Raw genomic sequence first — 23396 nt, forward strand, 5'->3', positions numbered from 1 at the left:
AGCTTCAACATTGTTTGGGGTGAATATACTTTCTAAGCATCTGGGATTGATCCATTGTGTTTGCACTGAATACTGCTCATCACAACTACGAGGTGTAATGCATACTTCTGAAGGAGGATGACTCTTGATTATAAACACAAAGATAAATGGAGAAAATCTATGGTACAAACAAATATCGGTCTGACCTAATACCTCATTTTAAAAAAAATGAGTATGTCATACACCCTGCATAGGTCCTGCTTCACTGGGTCAGCACTATTAGTGCAATATATCTGTCAAGCTTTACTAAAATTCTTTTTGATGTGTATCTTGGCTCATAAACCTCTACAATGCACTGATATTGCCTCAGGGAATGTCCTTGTAACACTGAATATCTGAAGATGGGACAATAAAATAGAAATTCTCCAAACTTTCAAGTTCAACCTATAATATCACACACCCTGTATATTCTCCTGCCGGTACTCTGAACATGCCTTTGCATGTGTAAGTAATTACAGTATGACTGTTGTTCAAACCTTGTTGCATAGAACTGTCTAGTAGAAACAGCATAAATGCATTCAGAGATAAATAATGGAGGACAGAGGCAGCAATGATACTGTGATAAACTGCCAGGTCCATTTTTCTTTGTGAGGCCATTTTAGAAGCAGCATTCTTCGCGTTACAGGACTAAAGTTTGATCCTTGGGCCTTTTTTATTTCTGTTGTACCTTAATTGGCACATTTCAGCAGTGGATGTTCCCTATTAGTAACAAAGAAGTCTGCTTGTAGTACACATTTTCTATGTTCTCTGATGGGGCCAGAGGAGCGTTTGCACTTGTGGGGCACAGGCAAACCGTAGATATGCCAATAAAAATGAGTTTACTGAGAGCTCATCATGGTTGTAAACACAGAGAAGACCCCAAGGAGGGTAGGGGGACTAGGGTTTGGAGGCACTGAAAGGGTTAAAGGGAAACTGAATATAAGCAAGATACAATGTTAATGCTCAGACACACCAACATAATCAATCAACATATGTTTATTATTTTCCTATTAACACCATTCTAGAACAATACTTGTCAGAGTGTCAGAGGTGCCCATTGTCTGGACAGGCTCTGCTTGACATAGTTCTGTCCCACTACGTCACGACCTGATACATGGTCCTAAGAATATAACTACTAAGCAGTTCGTACCACAGGAGATTCACAGTGCAAGTTCAGTAACCCCACACACGGGAGATTCACAGTGCAAGGTCAGTAACCCCATACACAGGAGAGTCACAGTGCAAGGTCAGTAACCCCCAAGGAGGACTCCACTGATGGTCATAGATGTTGGGACAATGTGAAATTGCTATAAAGGTTTTTAAACACTTTCAATTCTTGCGCTTCTCATGTTGCAGAATGGCAACAGCTATGGGCAGCGCATCAGTCCATGGACCACACTTTGCATACCCTGATCTAGAATGTGTAGAGGCAGAAGAGTTAACTCTTCAACAGGTGAAAACCACTCTATTCAAACTGCTCTTGCCAAAGTCAGTAACACCTTAATGGTCACATTCAAAGGTGTATTTTCACTCCCTTTCCCATTTAACAGCCTGTATCATTTGATGCTATTATCCACCCTATTGCTTGAAAATGTCTCTACTTTCAGGACAATATGGCTTTCTGGTTCTCCTCTTTGGTCTCTTTTTCTGTATCCTCTAAATATTTACGTTTCCTGATGTTTCACCTGATTCTCTTCTATTCTCTCTCAGGCTAAATGTTAACATCCTTTGTCAACAAACATTCACGTGTTGAGAATTCTCAAATCAATCAGCAAGCAGACAACCAATACATTGCAAACTAGGTGCCAGGACCTGTGTGTGAGATTGGAGATACGACCTGACCATGACAGGCACAGTAGCTGCTGTGCTGGAGGATCTCTGCTTGTCTCTCCAGATGCACCCTCCACGGAACGACTGCTTATTGGTGAGGACTAGGACCAGTGTCCATAACGGCTCTGCTTTCACAAGGATCCATAGTTTGGTCAGATGGATGTCGGGTTATTATAACCATTCCGTGTTGGACTTTAGGGGACACAAACATTACAACTGATAGGTGCAGTAGAGTCAGAACTGTGGTCCCCAAACTCTTTCTAGTCATGGTCCATTTAGACAAGGTTAAGGAACCTCCTAATTTCTCCTTTCAATATAAATAAAATTTCAACAAAATCGGACTTAGTGGAGAGAAAGGTATTGATTTTAATAGTATTCCCATAGATAGTAGAGTTTTAAAATAAACTAGCATAACTCAGGGATAGGTTATTAGAAACACACATCGACTACAAAATAATAAGAGGAAATGATGCACAAATACCTTTTAACACAATGGAAACAAATAGCTGCATTTTCCTCAGTTTTGACCCCTCTTCTTAACCCAGCCGGTTTTCTAAATTTGTACACCTTGGCAATATATTCTGCAAGACAACTCAAAATTAATAATAAAGATTTTAATTGTTTTAACCAAAATGGAACTTTCTTACTTCTGTAGACTCATCTGTGATGCTTCCCACATGCTACTCTAGAGAGAAACAAGCTTTTTCTTCTTCTGACAACTGAACTTGCTTCTGCTCTTGTGATTTCCAATGCTTAGCACAGTACTTGGAACATGGTGCAATTCACACATTTTGAATGAATTATATTAAGCTATTTTTGTTGTTATGGCTTCTCGTGCTAATATCATTTTGTTACTATTTTCCATCATGAAATTATTTATTTATCAACTACAAAGTACTTTCTAAATATAAGGTCTATACCATCATCATAAGGCAGCTAGGAAGATAATTTATGCTGACTTAAAAGTTGTAAACATGGAAGCATTACTGATAATTTCAAAAGGCTTACCTCTTCTTCCTAACACTGTATATTATTAAAGTAATCTGCATTGAATACTCATCAATTACAGAGCAGAATACACTGACCACAGAAAAAACTATGAAAATGTTTCATTCACCTAAGGTCTTTTTGTGGTCTTTTTCCTTTTTGGATCATGCTACAAAAATTAACTCCAATTAAAATACACCACAGAAGGAACAAAACCAATAACTCAGGTGATAAATACAATAGGTGATCATACTTTATATCTTAAATTCTTTCCCCCAAACAATTAAATTAAATACCATCTGTCTTGTAAACTGTATTCATGGTAAATTCTTCAGAATGCTTTTCCATTGTGGTCAGAGAATGCTTTAAATGCATGCATTTCATAGCCTTCATTTCGTGAAATTTGATGATAAATTTTTTCAGCTTTATAGTTCATCAACCACATTTATTGAAAATTGATTCTGTTTATTGCTTTCTAGGCACACATCGCTAATGCAAGGCTGTTTACTAAGGTAGATGAGCCAGTTAAGAGGCTCTTTATGCACAAACCCTCATCTGCACAGAAGACATCAGCTCCTATCTGTTGATGGAAATACTCTGATCTTACTGAAGACTAAAAGTCAGGCTTTCTTTTCAAAGTCAACCACAGAGGAGATTTTAAATAGTGAGATAGATAGAGAGATAGAGGTAGATCGATACATGACAATATTTGGAAATAGTTCAAGTTCTATGGATCCCCAGCTTCACTACCTACCTAATAACGTACAGAAGGAATCAATGAAAATGACTTATATAGTTAAAGTGGTTGCTATTGACAAAACTTACAGCTGTACTCATAGAAGTCACTTTTACTAAAGCAGAAAGATATGAAAGTCATACCTTGTTTGTGTAAATGGTATCATGATGGAGGGACTCAAGCCACTAGAGTCACTTCCATATTTACCTCCATGAGGAATAATTGAAGCTTTTCTAAGCAAACAACTAGCTAACGGTTTTTTATGTAGCCCTCCTTCCGCGTTCTTCACAATGTCTGCTAAGCCTTCAGAGTGACTGCTGGCGTCCATGTTTCCTTTCAGCATTGAGTGCACAAAAGGGTGCAAAGGTGGGGTTTTCAGGAAGGGGAGATATTAAAAAAGAGTCTGGATCCTTTCTCTCAAAGACCACTATACTATATCTACTACTACCCCATATCATTTAGCACACGTACGGAGCATGGATGGTGTTTGGTTAGCAGTGATGAGAGTTGGAAGAATTCACTCTGGTAAATCCATAAACAGCAGTAACTGCAAACTGAGGGTAGCTCACAGGGGTGATCTTAGCTACATAGATGAAAAGAATCACAGGTCAGCAATGGTAAAGTCCTCAACTTAATCTCTTTTATTAAAAGTGTCTTATAATAAACGCATACATGCATACACACACACACACACATGTACACAGCGCTTAGCTTAAGAAATGAATGCTATCAATAACTTTGGAAATCCCTGGGTATCTATCACTCCTTAATCATATCCATAAACTCTACCCCCGGAGGCAACCACATTCTGATTTTTGTGTGTATCATTTCTTGGATTTTTCTGCATAGTTTTAATAAGATATTGCTTAGTTTCCCATATTTCTGAACTTTATATAAATAGAATGAATTCTTTTTGATTTTATTATGTTCTCTCAAAATTAGGTTTCTGTGGTTCCCTCACAAGTGTGGTGCTAGTTCACTTATTTTCACTGCTTCATAGGATTTCCTGGTATAAAGAGGTAGCCATTTATTTAAGTGGACATTTGGGACATTTCTTTTTATGATATTGTAAAGAATACTGCTATGAACATTCTCTGATATGTTTACTGGTACACAGTTTATCCAGCGGTGGAATCGTAGAGTTTTTGGATTTGCATGTCTTCAACAACCTAGATACTTCCAAATTGCTATTCAAAGTGAACGCATCAATTTACACTTCTATTAACAAAGTATAAGAGGGTCTGATACTCCACATCTTGTCAAAACCTGGAAGTCTCAAAAATACTCATTCACACAGAAAATAAATCCTAGATAACTGGCCACAAATATTCACGCCAGAACCATATAAATGTTTCTTAAGAGTCAGCTTTTGTTAATTAAGAGTCAGCTATTGTTAATGAAAATTAACTTACTCAACCAAAAGCTAGAAAAAAATGTTTATATTTATAACATGGCAAACATAAGTTTTAAAAAGAATTATGCTGATGCTTACACATTAGTCCTCAATTTTTCTAGTAAGAAAATTCTCTATAATGTGTCAAAACATTTGTGTCAAACTGCTGTGTTTTGCTAAAGAGGTAAAGTTTCTCATCAAAACAATTAATTAGAAGGTATTACTTATGCTTTCCAAGATTTAAATCACTGTTAGTGAACAGAAAAAAAGAAGGAGGAGAAAAAACAAAAAAACTTCAAACGAAGATGCAAAAGATAAGCTAGGTTATTATCTCCATTTTGGAAGTTTGCCTTGAATTCTCTAAGATTTGGCCATCATTTCACCAACTCGAAATCACTCAATCAATACACTACAGAGAGGCTTTAGATTTATGAGCAGGGCTTAAGCCTCAAACACAATTCTTGCTTCTCCTCTTAATATATTTAGTCCTTGTAATATTTTATTCTTATTACAGAAAATATTTTGGGTGCTGAAATCATTGTAGGACAAACAGGTCCATTTTTGGTTTAGTCAGCTGCAGACCATCTGGTAATCATTAGGTTACAGAGTTTATTGGTATAATGCTTAAATCCCTGAGTCATAAATTATTCGAGAAAAAGTTGCTGAGCTTCATTTAAACCAAGGCTTTGTGCGCATGTGTGTACACATACACATACACACTTCCACCAGTTATATGTATATATGTATATACATACATACATATACATATAAAAGCTATATGCAGATGTCAGTATGGGGCTGATGAGTTGATTTGGGTTAATGATGCTCAGGTCAGACAAGACAATATCCATGTAGAACAATTAGCTTTCCATGATTTTATGACCACAAACTACATCCCAAATGCACATCAGCTACCTTTCAAATGAGGGGGCCACAGTAAGAGAAATTATGGTGGGGCAGAGTATATCCTAAACCACTTCTGAAAAAAAAAAAAAATTCAAGGTCATACTGTAGTATGGTTGGTCCATGTCAACCTTGACCATGAAGAGTAGCATGTTAAATTTGAGGGACAAAGACCTCAGAATGAGACAGGGAATGATGGAGGGGGCACCATCTCCACGGAGCTGTTACTTCTGTCCTCTGAGAAACAAGAGAGAAAGGCAGAGTGACAACTTCCAATGCGGCCTACTAGACGTTTCGCTAGAAAATATTCTCTTATCTCACTGGAACTTCTCGGATTACAATACACTCATCTTAATAATATTCAATCTTAAGCAAAATAAAATATAAATAATCAAGATTCTTAAGTTGCATTTATCAGTACACTTTAAGTTTCTTACTTCATGCTTCTTACAAGCTGACTTCATGCTTCATTCTTCAACAAAAGCAAAGGCTTCAATTTGAAGCCCTTGCGACTAAATGTCTTACTCCTTTTTTTTTTTTTTATGGAATCTATTTACTAAAAAAATATGGAATCCATGTAGAGTTTATACTTATTAACATTTTACAGACTTTCCTCAGACAATCACATGTCCTCTTGTTATTCCATCTGGCCAATTCCTTCTTAATTCATTTCATTGTTTATCTTCAATAGAAAATCATTGTTTTTAACATCAGAGTTGAATGCATTTAATATTATTAAGCTCCTCGTAATTGTCCCCTTTCGAGCCTTACTGCAAATAACCTTTCCATATGCTTAAATAAAATTGTTAGGAATGGATAATTGGAAACTGATTCCTATGTATTTTACAAATAGTGTCATAGAAGAACATTTTTAAGGATAAACACGATGTTTAGGCCAAGATGTAAATATTTAGAAGATTAATGTGGAAAAATAAAAAAACATCGCAGAATGGTACCAATAACTGGAAAAAGTACTGTGTGTTATTTGGCGCTGTCTCGCAATAGAAAAGTTGTGTTTGGTAATAATCTTTGTTCAAATATGACCTTCTTTGGGTGACATAATACCAGATTCCTGGTATGTTTTGTTTTTACCTTACCTCTTCAAGTAATCATCTTTCAGTTTATTTGTTGGCCTGATCTCAAAAATGGGCAGGCCTACCTCATAACAGCAGTTAAATGTCACAGAAGAACTTAAGCAAAGGCAGATAACCCCGACACAGGAAACAGTCAATGTTTAAAAACAGCAATGCAGAAAGGTCTCTTGCATTAAAGGTTTAAAGACATCATCCTCAAGGAAAGGTACAAAAGTATATCAGTGATTTATTTTTCTCATAAGCCCACTGCAATACATGGCATTGAATTGCAAAGATAATGGATAACAAAAGGAATTCTCTGCCAGAATCTATACTTTGTATTCATTAGTCCTCCCTAATCCAGTTCTACAGGTGTCAGCAGAGGGTTCTTCCCTCACTGTTAAGGAACCTGGCCACTTTGACAAGTGTGATAAAGAAGAGGGAATGCCAGGTGCTGGTGTTTTGAAGAACAACTTGTCTCCACTTGCAGGACCAACGAAGACTGTCACCTTGTGACATCCTGGAAGATTATAACCACGAATGGACTGGTTCATTAAATATTTATCATCCCTAAAACTCAGATCAGAAATGCCAAGTGATTATGGTTGCCAAAGCACCTGTTTTTGTCACTAGTCCTAATAAAGTCTTCTTTGCTATACTGGGGATAAATATTTACATCATATTAACGACACAGAACTGCTTGAAATCTTGTCTTCTCTCACACAAAGCAAGGGGAAAAAAAAACCAAAATTAAGCTTTGACATTTACCTGATCTCTCTAAAAGCAAAAACCACTGTAAATCGGAACTTTTACCTTGATCTTTTTCAGTGTTTGTTTTAAAAAAAGAATAAAAGAAGAAGACCAATTAAAAAGACAGCAGCTTTGCAATTACCTTGGAAACTCGATTTGCAACTTCTCTGCCCACAGTCAGTCCTTGGACAAATGTTCGGGCAGCGATGAAAGCACGGGTGACCTGAATCTTCAATTTCCGGGGCACATCTCCAAATGGCTTCAGCTGGTCAGTGTATTTGCTCACACATTCCAAGTAGTCCTCGCTGAAGTGATACTGTGGATTTATCAGCTGAAACATCCGTTCCAGAAGCCGAGCCCAAAAGTCATTTAGCATCTCCTCCAGGTTCACATTGCCCCCCGTGTAGTACCTTTTAAGCTCCGTGAAGAGGTCCTGGAACACTTCTGAGTTCTGCATGTACAGCATTCCATAGGTCCGTACAAACATATCATTGAGTGACTTTTCAGCATTCTCCAGGAGCTCTCGGAAAAATTCTGCCAATAAAACAGGAAAGTAGTCATAAACTTGTAAGATATAAAAAACAAAACAACAACAGAAAAAACCAAAGCATCTATTTACCTTAAAAACAACTGCTTTTAGTGGGTGTTTTCATAAAAAAAAAAAATACCCTGTGATTAAGTTATCAAGGAACCATTGATAACAAAATCTGAAATGAGATTTGACCTGTATCTATGATCTTTCATGAGTCAAAGAAAGAAGACCATGTGATTTCCATTTGGAAGAGCATCCATTAACATTAGGAATTTACCATTTAATATCTCTTCAAAATTGCTCAAATATTTTTTGCATTCATTATTATGTTTTAGAAAATCTTATGGTTTGATATAAATTCAGATCAAAATATGTTGCAAATATAATGTGCGAAGCATTGTCATTAACACAATAAAAAGTGCATACTGATGAATACATTTGCTCCAGTGGATTTATGAATTTGTTCTAACACTAAATTCAATTAAATTGCTTATATTTAGAATAGTTTGCAAATGGGATATTCAAATTAATGTAATATTTTGGACTCTTTAGAGTTTCTATATATAAAAATCAATTATCAGTGTTCAGAGATTCATAATTCAATTAAATTCACTTAATACTAAAGCTATAATGAACATAATTTGGGCTGCCATAATGAATCAGAAAGCAATGAAATAGCTCCAATTATCATTAAAATCATAGCCTACCATTGTACAGAACTTGAATGAAATATAAGTAATCGGGATTTCTCATTTAGAGGTTCTAAATGAAAAAGGATATACCAAGAAATGCACTCTCCTATCCTACAACAGTACTTGAGTATAGCTAGAATGATTATAGGATGCAAAAAATAAAACATAAATTAATGTCACTGGGTACCGTTAGCCTCATTGACCCTCATACTAGGCTCTTTAAAGAGATATTTCATGTGTGCAGGGGCACCTATTCATATGCACATATGAGCTTGGGTAGAGCAACTTCAACTTTTATCGCACTTGGAGAACATAAATAGGGGTAGGGAAATGACTAAGGGAAGATAATGCTTCTTTCTGGGTATATAAATCCAAGTTCCCACAACAGAGTGATTCTGCTTTACTTCTTCTTTAAAAAAAAAAAAAAATTGGTTAGAATCAATTCCAACTCATGGTGACCCCAATGTGTCACAGAGTAGAATTTTGCTTCATAAGGTTTTCTTGGATATAATATTTACAGAAGCAAATCGCCAAGCCTTTCTTCTGTGGTGTCGATGGGTGGATTTGAAGCTACAAACCATTTGTGCCACCCAGGGACCCCTATTCTTCATGCTGTTGTTAGGTGCTGTCAAGTACAACAGAACGAAATGCTGCCTGATCCTATGCCATCCTCACATATGCCATGTTTCAGCCCATTGTTGCAGCCACTGTGTCAATCAATCTCACTGAGGATCTTGCTCTTTTTTGCTGACCGTCTACTTTAGGAAGCATGATGTCCTTCTCCAGGGACTGGTCCCTCCTAATAACATGTCCAAAGTAAGTGAGACAAAGACTCACCCTCCTTGCTTCTAAGGAGCATTCTGGCTGTACTTCTTCCAAGACAGATTTGTTCATTCTTCTGACAGTCCATGGTACATTCAATATTCTTGGCGAATACCGTACTTCAAATGCATCAATTCTTCTTTGATCTTCTTATTCATTGTCCGGCTTTCGCATGCATATGAGATCAAAAACACTGAGGCTTGGGTCAGGCATGCCTTAGTCCTCAAAGTGACATCTTTGCATTTTAACACTTTAAAGAGGTCTTCAGCAGCAGACTTGCCCAATGCAATACATTATTTGATCTCCTGACTGCTGCTTCCACCGGTGTCGACTGTGGTTCCAAGTAAATGAAATCCTTGACAACTTCCTTATTTTCTCTCTTTATCATGATGTTTTTTTATTGGTCCAGTTGTGAGGATTTTTGTTTTATTTATCTTGAGGAGTAAGCCATGCTGAAGGCTGAAGTCTATGATCTTCATCAATAGGTGCTTCAAGTCCTCTTTGCTTTCAGCAAGAAGGTTGTGTCATCTGCATATCACAGGTTATTAATGAGTCTTCCTTCAATCCTAATGTCATGTTCTTCTTCATACAGTCCAGCTTCTCGGATTGTTTGCTCTGCATACAGATTGAATAAGTAAGCTGAAAGAATACAACCCTGACACATACCTTTTCTGATTTTAAGCCAAGCAGTATCACCTTGTTCTGTTTGAACAACTGTCTTTTGATCTATGTACAGGTTCCACATGAACACAATTAAATGTTCTGGAATTTCTATTCTTCTCAGTGTTATTTATAATTTGTTATGATCCACACAGACAAATGCCTTTGTGTAGTTAATAAAACAAAGGTAAACATCCTTCTAGTATTCTCTGATTTCAGCCAAGATCCATCTGACATCCACAATGACATTCCTAGTTCCACGACCTCTTCTGAATACAGTTTGAACTTCTGGCAGTTCCCAGTCAATGTACTGCTGCAACTGCTTTTGAATGATCTTCAGCAAAATTTTATTTGCATATGATATTAATGAAATTGTTCGATAATTTCTATATTCCCTCAGATAACCATTCTGTGGAATGGGCACAAATATAGCTAAGTAGCTGTCTTCCAAATTTCTTGGCATAGACGAGTGAGTGCTTCGAGTGCTGCATCCATTTGTTGAAACCTCTCAACTGGCGTTCTGTCAATTCCTGGAGCTTTGTTTTTCACTAATGCCTTTAGTGCAGCTTGAATTTTTTCCTTCAGTACCATCAGTTCTTGATCATATGCAACCTCCAGAAACGGTTGAACATCGACCAAATCTTTTTGGTACAGTGACTCTGTGTATTCCTTCCATCGTCTTTTGACGCTCCCTGAGTCATTCAATATTTTGCCCATATAATCCTTCAATATTGCAACTGGAGGTTGAATTTTGTTGTTCAGTTCTTTCAGCTTGAGAAATATGGAATGTATTCTTCTCTTTTAGTTTTCTAACTCCATCCAGGTCTTCACACACTTCATTATAATACTTTACTTTGTGTTCTTGAACTGCCCTTCAAAATATTCTGTTCAACTCTTTTACTTTATCATTTTTTCCATTCGCTTTAGCTACTCTATGTTCAAAAGCAAGTTTCAGAGTCTCTTCTGATGTTCATTTTTGTCTTTTCTTTCTTTCCTGTCTTTTTAATAAAATTTTTGCTTTTTTCACGTATGATGTCCTTGTTGTCATCCCACAACTAGTCTGGTCTTCGGTCATTAGCGTTCAGTGTGTCAAATCTATTGTTGAGATGGTCTCTAAATTCAAGTGGGACATACTCAAGGTTGTTCTTTGGCTGTCATGGACTTGTTTTAATTTTCTTCAGTATGAACTTAAACTTGCATATGAACAATTGATGTTCTGTTCTGCATTCAGTCCCTGGCCTTGTTCTGACTGTTGATGTTGAGCTTCTCCATTGTCTCTTTCCACAGATGTAGTTGACTTTATTCCTGTGTATTCCATCTGGTGAGATCCACATGTATACTCATTTATGTTGTTAAAAAAAGGTATCTCCAATTAACAAGTCATTTTTCATGCAAAACTGTGTCATGCGATATCTGGTGTGGTCTTCTTCTCCTCATAGTCACCTTTTACTCCTTGAAGCTATGTCCCATCTCAGCTAATCCAGGGACAAATCAAGTCTTAGACACCTTAAGGAAACCCAGTAGGAATAAAATAGAGGTTTTCTCCCTTCTGGATCTCTGGAGGGTTCGCTCATAGGACATAGAAGGGAAGAAGTGATGAATGTCTCTCCATAAACTCCATGGCAATTACACCTCTTTCTCCTTTATCAGAAGTTAGCTGGAGGATTCTCGGTTTAGCTATTTCAATTCTGAATAATATAGAATTGAACCATTTTCTTGATAATTAAAAGTGTTTATAATAATGATGATTATTTATATTTGTTTTCAGTTAAAACCAAAGCACCAAGGCTTGACATGAACTCTGTTCTCTTGTTTACCTTCTTACTATGAAATAATATGTTTTCTCTGTAAATGCAGAAATTTTGTTTCTACAGTGGCAGCAACAACTGAGGTAAGAATCTATAAGTTCCAATTTATATATACTGCGTGATCTGGTTCGAGTCACCAAATATTTCTTATGTTTATTTTCTCCAAATGCAAAGTTAGTTTAAATATTATTAAAACTCCCTAACCTTCAGGGATTAGATAAGGAAAATGATTGTTGAAGCATATAGGGCAAAATTTTCAAAATCATCAAATGATCAATTTATGCTGTATAAAGTACGCTATAGATCAAAGTTCCACCAACTGTCTGTCAGTTTGTCACACTGTGGTGGCTTGCGTGTTGCTGTGATGCTGGATGCTATGCCACTGGTATTTCAAATACCAGGAGGGTCACCCATGGTGGACAGGTTTCAGAAGAGCTTCCACACTAAGACAGACTAGGAAGAAAAGCCTGATAATCTACAGCTGAAAATTTTCCAAAGAAAACCTTACGGATCACAACAGAACACTGCCTGACTCGCTTACTTTGGACACAACATCATCAGGAGGGATAAACCATTGGATGGGGATATCATGTCTGGTGAAGTAGAGAGCCAGTGAGGGTAACGGAGACCTTTGGTGAGATGCATTGGCACAATAGCTGCAACAATGGACTCAAACTTGCTGTAGATTGTAAGGATGACTGAGGACCAGGCAACGTTCATTCTGTTGCACGTAAGGTCACCATGAGTGAGAGGGACTCGATGGCAATACCTGTCTCTAGCTATATATCAATGCTACTTACGATTTTATGAAATACAAATTATTTCAGATTTTTTTCGGAAATACTTGTTACCTAGCTTTTTCTAAAATGGACACTATATTAAATTATTAATATTAAAACTGAAATATAAAAATGTCGTAAGTAAAACCTTTCAATCTTGAAGCCAAGAATGAAAATAGCTTGGATTTGTTGGTATTGGAAGAGGGTGAAATGTTTTATAGATTTTGAAGGAAACTAGAAAAGAATGAAAAAAATCACTGAATTGAAAAATACTAATATAATGAGACTGGAAAGGAGATTCTAATCATGAGCTCAGGACAGCCTATTCATTTATCTTCTTTTTGAGGTCAATTATTTTGTTGGACTCAGGAATTAAAGCTTAATTTACTGAATACGGAGTACTGCCTTCAGCAATAAATAGTCAGTAATCAATAGTGTGGTCTGGATTTGCAACGAGCTATTAAAAAAAAAAAAGAGGGGAAAAAAAAAAATCTTTTGGTCCCCATTGCTCTCCAAAGACTTGAGGCAGAATATTCTTGTCTCTAGGGCTGAAAATTTCTTGTTCTTTTTTTTTCTTTTATTAAAGGTAACTCTCTTTAAGGCTTTTTCCCTCCTGACATGGGGACTCTGAAATATTGTGCTTATGCTCACTTTGAAGCAGCATGGGTAAAAGAAGAGTACCAGCTCACTGAGTCATGTGGTTTGCTTTCTTGTACTTAAATTAATATTAGTAAAGGAGCCTCGGTGATGCAGTGGTTAAGTGTTCAGCCAGTAACCTAAAAGCTGGTAGTTCGAATCTACCCAGTGGCTTCGCTGGAGAAAGACCTGGCCATTTTCTCCCATAAAGATTCCTGTTGCCGTGGAGCTCCATAGGGTTTCCAAGGAGAAGGGTTTGCAAGGTGAACTCGAACTGCCAACCTTTTGGTTAGCTGCTGAGCTCTTAATTACAGCCTAGAAAACCCTGTGGGGCAGTTCTACTCTGTCATATGGGGTCCTATGAGTTGGAATTAACTAGAAGGCACCCAATGACAACAACTGAATATAAAAACAAAGTTGACATCTTTCAATAAATAGGGCTCAAGAAACATTTAATTAGATTCCAAGCTGAAGTTTTTAACTAAGGTTGTGTCATTGTCTCAAGCAGTCAGAGTGAACAAAAGTTTGCTATTAACTTCACTGGCCCTCAAAAGTCAAACTATTATTCCTTGTTCAAAGTCATTATATGGTTTAGTGATCTCATAGTCAAAGTTAATATTTGGTATTAGAAGACACTAATGTATCGGCCAATTATAACAAATGTTGGTACCTTGAAGTGCATTGATCTTAGATCATATGAAATATGGGGATCCAAGGCACTGAGGCAAAACTAATGTCCTCCAAAACTAAGTATACTCATTTCATTTTCAACATGTCCATAAACGTCCACCTTTTGAAGGTTGACTTTTTGGACAAATTATTTTATGCTTGAATGAAGATTGTTTCTCAGCAAACCAAACATCATGGAGATTTGGAAGATAGTTATCTGATCCACTTTGCTGATGAAGTATTACATCCAAATAGCAACACAGAGAACCAAATTGAAGAACAATATAAGGAAAAGCAATCTCAACCTGACCATTGTTTAATCCGACAGGGCAAAGCTCACACTAGATTAAACTTCCAGTCAACAAAAACTCTCATCTTCAAGAAACAGTTTGGCAGAAATGCAATTTGATTTTTTTTTTCTTCTTCTCCAATCACAAAATATACATCAAAGGTGGGTTGCTTGGGGCTAAGTTATGCTTCACAGGTGCACAAGAGAACTTTTCCAGCCAGCATTAGCCTCTGGGAGCATTTTATTCATCTAGAGGGGAGATCTGGATGCAAACATCTGTTTGCTGCGGGGCAGACTGCCTCGAGTGGGAGAACAACCTTGTAGATAAAAAACACCACTGTTCCAAAAGCAAAAGGAAGGCCTGTGCAATGCTGCCTGACAGCTTGGAGAGGCCTCTTAAGGGGCAAGAATACACTCCTAGGAGCCAAGAGGTGCCCTAAGGATATCTGAGAAAGGCTTTAAATGAGGGCTTCAGAACGAATGGATAAAAACATAAGATGGCACACAGGGCCAAAAAGAAACACAAGCAAGAGGGGAAAGTCAGACTAAAGGCTTTCTAGCAATTTGTAGACCACATAAAACCACACACACAAAAAAATCTTCTTCCCTTCAAGCTGGAAATGTTGTCTCATTAATACCACTATGGATCAACCTATTCTGTGGTGGATTGGGCATGAAGATTAGATTTAAAACTATATAGCATTTACCTGGAGCCCTGGTGGTGGAGTGGTTAAGAGTTCAGCTGCTAATCAAAAGGGCAGCAGTTCAATCCCACAAGCTGCTCCTTGGAAGCTCTATGGGGGCAGTTCTACTCTGTCCTATAGGGTCGCTATGAGTTGGAATCAACTTAATGGCAACAAATTTGTTTTTCATTTAGAATTTCTGGAAATTGAAGTGTTTTACTGGTAGTCCCCCAGTTTACGGCAGGGTTCCATTCAGACTACTCCAATGTAAATCAGTTCTGATGTAAGTCAAAACCTCTTTTTTTTAAGTTTTCATTATTATTGCCTTTTATTATCAGTATCTTTATAAGTCTGATTTTTATTTGTCTTTCGGGACTGGAAACATGACATATAAACTTATAGATATCATGGCACCAGCAAATTACACACTGCAACATTATATGTAGTACATATTACTAATGATAAGATGTCAAAACAAAAAAAAAAGTACGGTTGTAAACGCAATTCCTCGTAACTTGAATATGTCGTAAACCTGGGACTCCCTGTATTTTATCTTCAAGATCACAAAAGTACTCTTCACCGAAAGCTCATTTAAACAAATGATTTAGGGTGGTGTTGTGACCATGTAATCCCAGAACCCAATGAGTGAAACTCGTTGGTCACTAGTCTGTGATTACATCTATTCATAATTGCGGATAGCACTTGTCTTCCCCAGGGGAGCAAGAATGATAAATTTACTCTCCTAAACCCAGAAATACACACACATACGTGGAACACACAGACAGAACAAGTGTGTAAATGTGTTTGTGTGCGTGTCTCTCTCTCATAATCTCTTTCTTTCAACGCTGCACCCTCACCTCCTAGCATGCTAAATCAGTTCAGTCACTCAAGACCCAAACTTTGGCTGAGGGACGACCCAGAGGAGGAGCTGGCATGGAGGATAAAATGGTTTGGAAAGCTGATATCATAAAGGGCTGTGTTGAACAGAAACACAATAAGCTATCACCCACTAACCCCCACTTCATGCATTTTCCAAGGTCAAGTAAGTAGGAGCGTCCTTCCTAATTCTGCACACATCCGCCAGCCTTCAGGTACACCTTTTATAATCATATCTCCCTTTAAAAGTCTCCTCGTTTACATAATAAACTGATATGATCGGGGAAATGCTGAATTAATGAGGAACATTAGTGGAGGAAAACCCATAATGTCATTTACTCTCTTCCACGTTGGACTTTAAGGGTGGGGTTTACTGAGTTGAGAAAACATGGTTCCCAAATGGCTTATCTTCCTCACTCCCTGGGGAGTGAGGCCTTGTAAGGAGAGATAAGGATTGTTCTTGCTCAGGAAAGCCTTGCCACTTGAAGGGTTATCCTTGGCAAGTTACAGCTTATGTGGTATTTAGAAATTGGCCAGGACTCTTAACCTTGACACGATTGACATTTTGGGCCAGACAATTCTCTGCTGTGGGGTGCGGGGGCAGGGGGGCTCTTTTGTGCATTGTAGGAGAGTTGGAAGCATCCTTGGCCTCTCCACACTAGATACCAGTAGCGTTATCACAGGGTTCCATTCCAATGATTCTGTCATAAGTAGGTTTTAATGTAACTCGAATACCTTTTTGGTTTTGTTTTCATTATTATTGCCTTTTATTTTCAATATCTTTATAAATCTGATCTTTATTTGTCTTTGGGGATTGGAAACATGACATATAAACTTACAGATATGATAACATCAGCAAATTACACACTGCAACATTACTTGTAGTACATACTACTAACAATAAGATGTTAAAAAAAAAAAAAAAGATGGTTTTAAGTGTAATGACAACTAAAAAATGTCTCCAGACATTGCCAGTGCCCCCTGGGGGTAAAGTCACTCCACTGTAATCCCTACTTTGAGAACCACCATCCTAGTGATAAATTTCAAAGGGCCACAAGTAGGACATCACAATGTTCTGAGAAAAAAGGTCAGCACACTTCTAGATCTCATGAACCCCACAGTGTATTTATAAGATAAATTTGAGAAGCTGTGTTTTAAATGGATGGAACTACAATTACATTCACAGGTATGATTTTTGGTGGTCAGTATTGTCATTTCCATGCATGATGCCTGTCAGATAGTAGGGTCTTCAAAACTGTGAATAGTGAGTGAATGAATAGATCTATGGATGAAGATGACCCTGACTCCACCTGGTCTGAACTCCTGTTAGTTATGACATTGTGGGCCCACTTAGACAGGAAGAAAATGCTACAAACCACCTCTTAGAACAGTACATAATTGATTTGCCTGCCCTCCTGTCATCCTCCAAAAGTTTCTACATACACAGTCACATACATACATACAACGCACACAAGTAAACACAAGCACATACACATTCACATCCTCCCATGCTCCAAGATCATGTGCATCTACATATAAAATACCTTGTGGCCCCGGTTCAAAAACATGTTGGTTTTCAGTACTGCCCCACCAGACCTTGACTTCCTCTCTCAAAAGCTTGCCTGTCCTATGGCATGTTTTGCCTGGTGTGGTTACTGACTCTCCTGCTGCTGGACCTGCCAGGCCTGGGCCTCACAGACCATGACCTGATCAAGCCGAGTACATTCACTTTTGCTCACACACCTCATCTAAGTGAAGCCCACCACGCCCCATTTGAGTTAACTCCAAAACCACTGTGGAGTCTCACGTAGTTAACCTGTTGTATTAAAGAAACTCAGCTTGGAGCTTTGTTCTGTTTATGTTGTTGTTTGTAATAAAGAAGATTACGCCATCTTTTGTTTCTTCTAGAGGGCAGGCTAACAACTAAATACATATGGGAAAGGGAAGATCTATTTTCAATAGATATCCTACTATATTGCCTTAGTAATTTTTATTAAAAAATCCACTTGCACTTCTGTGTAAGATATAAACCCTTTTTTTTTTTTTTTAACAAATAATGGGTCAAAATTACATTAAATTATTTTCAGAATACCAATTCATGCAAAAATGAAAATATCAGAGTTTATAAAATTACTGAGAGACAATTTTGCTAGAAGTAAAAATTCATTTGTGATTTTCTATTTCTTTAACTCATAATTCATAGTTTCTTGCTCTGTGGGTACGTGTATAGTCATTGATTAAAGCATATTATATTGTAATGAGTATTATGATTTATTCAGAAAATTGATTCCAGGAATTAATAAAAATTCATATAATTTCAAAGTGATCAGTTCACATCTTTCCTCTTTGGGGGATTATTAGAACAAACGTCTGTCCCTTAAGTAAGGCAAAAAACAAACAAACAAAAAAACCTGAGTTAAAATACAAACAACATGGCAACAGATTATCTTCATTATTTACATTTGCCTCTGTTACATTTTTGGAGGAAAGTAGTTATCAAACCTTAAATAAAGACCAAAAATGGACTTAAAACAATGAGTGGTGATAATTTCTAGCGTAACTAGACAATAGCACCTAATAAAAGTTGCCAATTACTGCTGTCCAATGAGTGTCAGATACTGTGTTAGGTGCTTTACATACACATTGTATGCAAATCAGATATTAGTGTAACTAGTTAGCAGATGAGGAAACTGAGGACAGAAAATGTTAAGTGAGTTGTCCTAGGCCTGGACTAGCCTGGAACCTGCAGCTCCAAGGCTAACAGGGACAAGGATGAGTTGTAAAAAAGACCAAGACAGCTGGGTGGCTTTGTACTTTAACATGTCAAATTATCATTCTGTGATTTGCATAATTAATGGGGAGTGTTATAAACTCCTAGGACACTGAATATAATCATATTTAAATATAAATTGCAAAATGCATTCTAATGTAAAATATAAAATATTTATAAAAACAATTTTCATGTGTGATTATTTTTTCTACTAGTACTAATTATATGATGTACATAACTAAGCTGCACAGCAGGTTCAGATCTCTCGGGTTGGTATTTTTTCTTTAAAGGAGTGGCTTCCACGAAAAAATTATCAGACACAGAACCTGGGATTATAGCTACAGTGACTACAGCAAGGACTGGCACACAAGAGAATGCTATAAATATTTGACCAAAAATGTATCTCATATAGTGGTAACATATATATCATTTTATGATTATATATGTATAAAGTAAAACCTGCAAAAGCCGAAACATGTGTAAGGCAGAAACCTGTCAGAGAAGGAAAACTCATTATTTTCCACTAAAAGGAGCGATAGAAAAGTGGTGAGACTGTACCCTTTGAAAGGCGGAAAACTAGTGAGACCCAGAAAGACAAGCCTGTCCCATCGAGTTCCTGCTCTCACAGATTTCACTGCATGTATCTACCCCACATACAGCAACATATTTTTCACAAGTTATATACAAATCATATTTTCGTAAATTTCGTATCATAGTTGAAGTAAGAAACTCAGTATTTAAATCTTGTAGCGCTCTGGTAGTAAAGCTCTATGCTACATATTGTTTATGGAAATATGAATGCAGCTAAAAAATGGTATATCTATGCTGTTCATGCCAGTCAATTTTGCTCGCTAATCTCAACGACAAGACAAACGAAAGGCATGGAGAAAGAGCAAGAAAGCTGATGACACTTGTATTTCACAAAGAAAAAAAAAAGTATATCCCCTTCCGTTTTTAAAATGAAGTTCAAATAAAGTGTATTATTTACAATTGATTACTCTGATTACAATTACTTACAGAGATTATACATATAAAAAAACAAAATAAAAAACAAACAAACCTATTGCCGTCCAGTCGATTTCGACTCAGTAACCCTGTAGAGTTTCCAAGGCTGTAAATCTTTAAGGAAGCCGAATGCTACATCTTTTTCCCTCAGGGCGGCTGGTGGATTGGAACCACTGACTTCCAGGTTATCAGCAGAGCGCTTAACCACTGCACAACCAGGGCGCCACAGAGATTATAGGCACTTAAAAATCCTGATGTTCTGGATCCCTGTTTTCCAAGCAACACTTGCGTGCCTCAGGAAGGGCGTCTTCCTGAAGGGTCTGAACTATATATGACAGGTCCTGTGGCGATTCCATGCACACAGTAATGCCGCTACATTCGCAAAGTACTGCCAGTAGAGGACCTGCTTACTTGGGTTATTCTAGCATCCCCCAGACTGTTTCCCCACAGAACTCTCATCCCTGTACCATTGTTTAATATCTGTAAAACAAGTCTTCCCATTTAGAAAAGTCTATGGTATTTGAAAGCAAGAGTTGGCAAACTTCAACCCTTGGCTTCCAATTAGTGACTTTCTATTCTAGGTAAGAATGGCATTTACATTTATAAATGTTCAGACAATAACAAACCAACAAACAACAACAAAGAAGAAGATGCCAAAGAGACTACGTGGCACCAAAAGTCAAAAAAGCCCTTTGATAGAAAAAAAAAAAGTTGCCATCCCTGACATAAAGGGTCAAAATCCCAAATGAAATGTTTGCAAATCAATAAAAAAATGACTCTTTTAAATTCTTGTAGTAAGGAAGAAATTTGATTATCAGTCTGTTAACGGTCTCATAAATAGCAGAATAAAAGTTTCTTTTCTTCTGTTATTTTTATTTTATATGTTAAATTTGCTTTGACAAATCAGCAGCCTGTTGATCTCATATATTGCCCTGCAAAGTAACTAAAATCCAAAAGCAAATTTTTAAATCAGTTAAATGATTTAGGGGATTTAGGTGACATTAGATTTTCAAGTGGGAAAACCTTAATTTTTTCTAAGTTTGTGGTCTAATAAGTTTCAGGAGAATTTCACAAGCATAAAATCTCACAGTAACCCTGTCATATAAAATAGTATAGAAATAAAAAAAGGAAAAGAGAAAAATAATGCCCTACTCTGATAATAGGGTAAGAAAATGTGTTTGTATTACAATTTCCTTTTTTAACTTTCCTTTCCAATAATTACCAAAAATGAAAATTTAAACTATCTTTTAACAGCTTACAAAAACTAACAAATGCCCTGCAACAGAACACAATGCTCATCACAAATCTAGGGTACGTTCTTTTCAGAAAATTACAAATCCTTCTGCGGTTAAAAATATTACATAATATATGGTTCCAAAATTGCTCATTATATCAATCCAAAGGAAATTTTTATTATACCACTCCCAATATGTGTTGAAACTCTTAGATGTAAATAAGTCAAAACGTAAGAATGTGGGGGAAATCCAATAACTAATGAATACAGAAGGTCAATATGATAAGATAATGCTTTTTGAAATACTCAGCTCAGTTAGACATCACAGTTTAAATTCTTCCAATGCATCTAATCTAATCGACTTGACTTTTCCATGATGAGATTTTTAATGAAAAATCATCAGATTACAATCACAAATGTTCATTAAAAATGATCAACACATCGCACCCAAGTCCTTCAATTTAATATCACTGAAGTAAAGTCAGCTGAATAGACTAGCTGACAGGTGAATTTTAGCAATCAGGTGTAAATTCAGCTATTAACGGCAAAGTCACCTGGGAAGCAGCACTAGGTAACTAGCTGGTTGGTATAGGGAGATTTGACGCAATAAAACCATTTACAGAAATTGTTAGCTTGATTTCACATTTCACAAGGTTAGACTTTTCCTGTACTTAGTGAGCCTTTACACATTCGATTGATAAATGTTTTATTTCTTGGTAGTTATTTCTCCTGAAGATATCTTTTAAAATAAGAAAGACTGATTAGGCCATTTATGTTCACAAGGTGGTATAGATAAACCATTAATTCCTAGAATCACGAATTAAGTTTGAAATTTGCTGACAGTTGCTGCCAAGAGCAAGCAACCGTTTTGAGCTTGCAGACTGTGTTTCTCCCTCACCCTAAGCCCTGCATAGCAAATTAAAGGCTGACATGCTTCCAAAGTTCATTTTCTTCATTGCACAGCTCCTTAAATTTGGCCCGCAGACAATGTCCCTTTTGAGCCAGCCCGACCTTCTTCCATTTTTCTTTCAGCAATGACATGAATCACGGCTTGGGATGCCCGTTTAACCCATTATGCACCTAAAGTATAGAACTGAACTAACCTGGAAACCAGTTTCTGTCAAATCAATTTCGACTCATAGTGCCCCCTTGTGTGTCAGAGGACAACGGTGCTCCATAGGATTTTCAGTGGTTGATTTTTCAGAAGGAGATTGCCAGGTCTTTCTTCTGAAGTGTCTTTGGGTGGACTCAAACCTCCAACCTTTTGGAGCACATTAATTGTTTGCACCACTCAGGGACCATGAACTGAGCTAAAGGCACCTTAAAATAATCTCTAATTTTTTTTTTTTTCCAATTGAAAGAATCAATGAGGTTTCAAAATTGGGAATGGTAGTAATATATATTATTCTGTTCTCAAACCTAGTCCATTTCCCAGCTTCCCTTCCTTCAGTCAACTACTTGTTGAGCCATTTTGTAGAAAAACTATCATAAACACCAAACCACTGAGGGTGAACTCTGAAACCTGGCGCCTAAGCTAGTTTGTATGTGAAAGCCAGTGATAAGGACCTGGGTGGGTTACTGCAACAAGAGATTGTATAAACTACAAGGAGACGGTGGAGCAGCAGCCAAATGGAATGTCCTTCCCCCTACCTTCTGGTCATATAACTCCATGGGTGCACACTGAAATCACTGGTATAGCTTTAAAAACTTCCGATTCCCAGGCAGCACCCCAGACCAATTAAATCACAATCTCTGGGAGGTGGGACCCAGCTATCAGTACTATCCTCATGCTTCCCAGGTGATCACAATGTACAAGCAAGACTAGACTCATTACAGCCTTCTGTTCTCCAACACTTTCAATTTCATCAGTGCATGATGGTGGTTATAGGGGCAGAGGAAGAAAGCAGGTGTGAATGGAGAGAGGACTCAGATTACATGTCATAAGCCCCAATTATCATCTTTCCTTTGCTTCTTTCCTCTTCTCTCTTGTCTCCTAGGAGACAAGTAGGGTTCTGGTCCTGGAAAGACAAAGGTGCTTTCGTAGAACACATCTTAAGGGTGTGGGAGGAGCCGCGGCAGTGGTCCTGGGAGACAAGGGTAATATATATTACTACCAATCCCATCTTGTTAACATCATAGTGATAGGATTTACAACACATAGGGAAATCACATCAGATAACAAAATGGTAGACAATCATACAATACTGGGAATTATGACCTAGCCAAGTTGACAGATATTTTTTGGGGACAC

General features: G+C 37.2%; 1 protein-coding gene across 1 annotated transcript in view; it reads right to left on the reverse strand.

Moving 5' to 3' along the window:
* GPC6 (glypican 6) overlaps positions 1 to 23396 on the reverse strand; it is a 1259037-nt gene that overhangs the window by 612058 nt on the left and 623583 nt on the right. Inside the window, exon 3 of the mRNA XM_012554142.2 lies at positions 7822 to 8224. Within this exon, the coding sequence (XP_012409596.1) occupies positions 7822 to 8224 (403 nt within the window). The remainder of the gene's footprint in view (positions 1 to 7821; positions 8225 to 23396) is intronic.

Source organism: Trichechus manatus, unplaced genomic scaffold, assembly GCF_000243295.1.
Source record: "Trichechus manatus latirostris isolate Lorelei unplaced genomic scaffold, TriManLat1.0 scaffold00013, whole genome shotgun sequence".
In the NCBI taxonomy this organism is placed as follows: domain Eukaryota; kingdom Metazoa; phylum Chordata; class Mammalia; order Sirenia; family Trichechidae; genus Trichechus; species Trichechus manatus.